The following is a 3,537-nucleotide window of genomic DNA, read 5'->3' as shown; positions in this document are numbered from 1 at the left end:
GATATTTAAGGAACTTTACTTGTGTAATATTTCCAACTGAAGGCGACCTCACCCTATACATCTATTTAGGTCAACATTAGGTGTGCACCACATCTGACACACCCTCACATTTCGTGAGCTACGCTTGATTAAGAGCTAGTCACTCATCCTATCAATGATATGGTGGTACTACTTTACTATAATTATTTAGAATGGGTATAGTAGTACAAATAGGTCATCTAGTGATTTCGTTGCTTACTCTTTGAACCTAATTCAGGATTTAACCTCTTCACATAGGTTGGGTGTCCATCACATGACCTATGTCACAAGTCTTAATCCCATTCTTGTAAGTGCTTCATTAAAAGCTCTTGTAGGCATAGCTTAGTGAACATATCAGCTAAATCCTCCTCTGATTTCACGTAATCAATTGCAATTGTTCCTTCATCAATATATTGCCTTACAAGATTATGTCGAAGACGTATGTGTCTTCTTTTGCCATTATATACCCGATTCTTAGCTCTTCCTATAGCTGCTTTACTGTCACAGTGTAGCGATATAGGTGGCAATTGTTTGGGCCATAGAAGTATATCGACAATCATGTTTCTAAGCCATTTAGCTTCACTTCCAGCCTTTTCCAAAGCTACGAATTCTACTTCCATTGTAGAAGATGTTCCACATGATTGCTTAACTGACTTCCATGAGATTGCTCCTCCATCTAGCATAAACACATATCCACTTGTAGCTAGTGTTTTTCTTGAATCTGAGATCTAATTAGCATCACAGTGTCCATCCAAAACAGAGGGATTTCCACTATAGTGAAGTTTATAATGCATAATACCTTTAAGATACCGAAGTAACCGTTCAATTCTAAGCCAGTGCTCTTTACTAGGATTATGAGTATGCTAGCTCAATTTTCCAACTGTTAGAGCAATATCTGGCTTAGTACAGTTCATCAGGTAAGTCACAAATCCAATAATCTGTGAGTATCTCTTTTGATTTACTGGTTCTCCAACATTTTTCTGAAAATTACCTTCCATAATTAAAGGAGTTTTGAACGAACTAGAATTATAAAAATCAAACCTCTTAAGCATATTTTCCACATAATGAGCTTGAGAGAGTATAATTTTCTCTTTCTTTTCTGATGATTCTAATTCCCATAATTACATTAGCAGAGCCCAAATCTTTAGTATCAAATAAAGAAAATAGCAGTTTCTTAGTTATTAACTATTCCTTAGCCTTTTAATCTTTCTTCCAAGTTGATTCTCTACTTCTGCTTTATAAGACAGAAAGGCATTGCAGGCTTCATTCTTAGATTTCAATAGATATATCATAGTATATCTAGAACAGTCATCTAAAAAGGTGATAACATACCTATTACCACCTCTTAATTCTTGTGATTTGAAGTCACATAAATCACTATGCACTAGTTCTAGCAAATTCGTTTTCCTACCCACTAACTTATGAGGTTTCTTTGTAAACTTAGCCTCAACACAAATTTAATATTTAATCAGTGGTGGTTTAACACTATGTATAATGCCCAACTTACATATTTGAGATATATAAGGTGCACTACTATGACTTAGTCTACCATACCATAAATCAAAAGAATCAAGAACATAAGCAAGAATCGAAGTATTTATTAATTTAGTAATACTCAATACAAAGAGGTCATCATTTAAATAACCTTTTCCAATAAATACATCATTTTTCAAGAGAACTGCTTTGTCTGCTTCAAAAGACAATTTGAACCCAGCTTTATTTAGGAGCAGACCAGAGATTAGATTTCGCCTTATATCTGGTACATAGAAGACATTCTCCAACTTCAGAATTTTTCCAAAGGTAAGCTTCAGGGCGATTTGTCATTTTTCGATTACATTAGCTGGTTGAGAATTTCCCATCAAGATCTTGTTAGCAGCATCAGAGTACTTGGAAAAGAAGCTCCTATCTCCACAAATGTGCTTGGTAGCACCTGCATCTATCACCCAAGATGTTGACTTTTCAACCACAAAAGCCTCTATTATCATTGCAGTGTAGATCTCAATATCAATCAGATTAGCCCTTGCTTTCTCTGGTCCTCCTTTCTTCTTTACCCTGCAATCTTTTATGTAATGCCCAAGTTTGCCACAATTGAAGCATGCTTTCTTCTTCTTTTTGAAGCTAACATCTTGGTTGGATTTCAGAGACTTATTAGATTTATTTTTCTGTTTAGTCTCAACCATGTTGGCCTTAGGCTTATTGGAACTGCTAGGTTGATTCCTAAGTCGGTTGCTAGAAAATATTTTGATCCAAACCACAACGCTGTCAAAGGCCTAGTCCTTCCTCTTCTGCTTCATTGAGACCTTTAAGGAACTCCAAGAGAAAGGAAACTTGTGTATCAAAGCACTGGTCACAAAGGCATATGGAAGAATGATATTCTCTTTTTCTAGATTCCCCACCAATACTTGATAGTTGTCTACTTGGTCGAAGATGCAAATCCCATCGACCATCATGAACTCCAGAAAGTTTTCAACCACAAACCTTAAGTTATCGGCATCCCCAAGAGTATATTTCTTGACTAATGCCTCCCAGATTTCATAAGCAAATTCATAAGAGCTATACAAATTGTATAACTCATTTGACAACGCATTTAGAATGCGATTCTTACATTTGAAATCAGTAGTGAACCATTCAATCCTTTTCTAATCGAACGAAGGATCACTTGACTTATCAGGTTGGGGTTCATTCAGCACAAATGCTATCCCAGCTTCCATAAGTGCAAAATACAACATTTGCTTCCAACGTTTAAAGTTCTCACATTTGAACTGCTCGATTTTGTCAAAATTTGATTTTCCTGTTGTTGGTTGTGAAACTAGCACAGATGGAAGAGGAGTGTTGTTCTTAGGAACTTTCTCATGTGTACTTGTGTTTGCAAAGTCCTTCAGGTTGGTCTCTTTTCCAATGGTTGTGTTGACTACTTCAGTGGTGTTGTCAGTAGCCATAGTAGAAAAATAGTAAATACCTTAAACTTGTTGAAACCGATTGAGAAATCTGCACAAACACTTGAACGCTTGTTCTCACAATGCTTCTTGAGAGCTGAAACGTACCAAAGGTACTTTCTTTAAGGTATTTAGACACCCCGATTTGTGCAATACGGGTTCTACACTGTCTTCACCCCAAGATAAGTCAACTCAAACCTTTAAGGTTGCACCCAGAAAGATTACTTAAGGTGTAATCAGTCTATGTTCTCTGCTTACCAGAATAACAACAGGGAGAGAGAGAGAGAGAGAGAGAGAGAGAGAGAGAGAGAGAGAGAGAGAGAGAGAGAGAGAGAGAGAGAGAGGAGGAGTAAATCCATACTTAGAATGAACTCGAAAATGGGTTTATATAGAGCCCCAAAAGCTGTGGGTCAAAGGGTAAGGTCACTTCTCTTAGTGAGGGTACCTTTCAGCTCAACTCCCTTCAGGAAGGCACCTATCCAGCTAACCTCCCTATAGGAGAGTGCCTCTCTAATGGCATCTCCACGTTTTCACCCAACAGTGGGCTTTTTGGAATAGGGCCCATGACGAAATGGGCCTTCCG

The 3,537-nt window shown here is 37.4% G+C and overlaps 1 protein-coding gene across 1 annotated transcript; it reads right to left on the bottom strand.

Moving 5' to 3' along the window:
• Positions 1 to 311: 311 nt before the first annotated feature.
• On the bottom strand, positions 312 to 2,957 carry LOC149016778 (uncharacterized). The gene is made up of 4 exons (XM_089156811.1): positions 2,668 to 2,957; positions 2,497 to 2,571; positions 1,854 to 2,070; positions 312 to 746 (listed from the first exon to the last, which is right to left on the bottom strand). Exons 1-4 carry the CDS (start codon positions 2,955 to 2,957, stop codon positions 312 to 314), a joined length of 1,017 nt encoding a protein of 338 aa, XP_089012937.1.
• Positions 2,958 to 3,537: the final 580 nt, after the last annotated feature.

Source organism: Hakea prostrata, chromosome 5 (assembly GCF_041222555.1).
Source record: "Hakea prostrata isolate BN-2017 chromosome 5, UWA_Hpros_2, whole genome shotgun sequence".
NCBI lineage: Eukaryota > Viridiplantae > Streptophyta > Magnoliopsida > Proteales > Proteaceae > Hakea > Hakea prostrata.
Note: the sequence above shows the minus strand (reverse complement) of the source record. Positions and strands in the feature narration are given on the sequence as shown.

What these genes read in the sequence shown, in the direction of transcription:
- LOC149016778 (XM_089156811.1), bottom strand. Translation starts at nt 2,957, where the DNA reads ATGGCTACTGACAACACCACTGAAGTAGTCAACACAACCATTGGAAAA. An exon ending in GATAAGTCAAGTGATCCTTC is followed by an intron (nt 2,572 to 2,667) that starts GTTCGATTAGAA and finishes CAATTTGTATAG; the next exon opens with CTCTTATGAATTTGCTTATG. An exon ending in GAAATTCTCAACCAGCTAAT is followed by an intron (nt 747 to 1,853) that starts GTAATCGAAAAA and finishes GATGCTAATTAG; the next exon opens with ATCTCAGATTCAAGAAAAAC.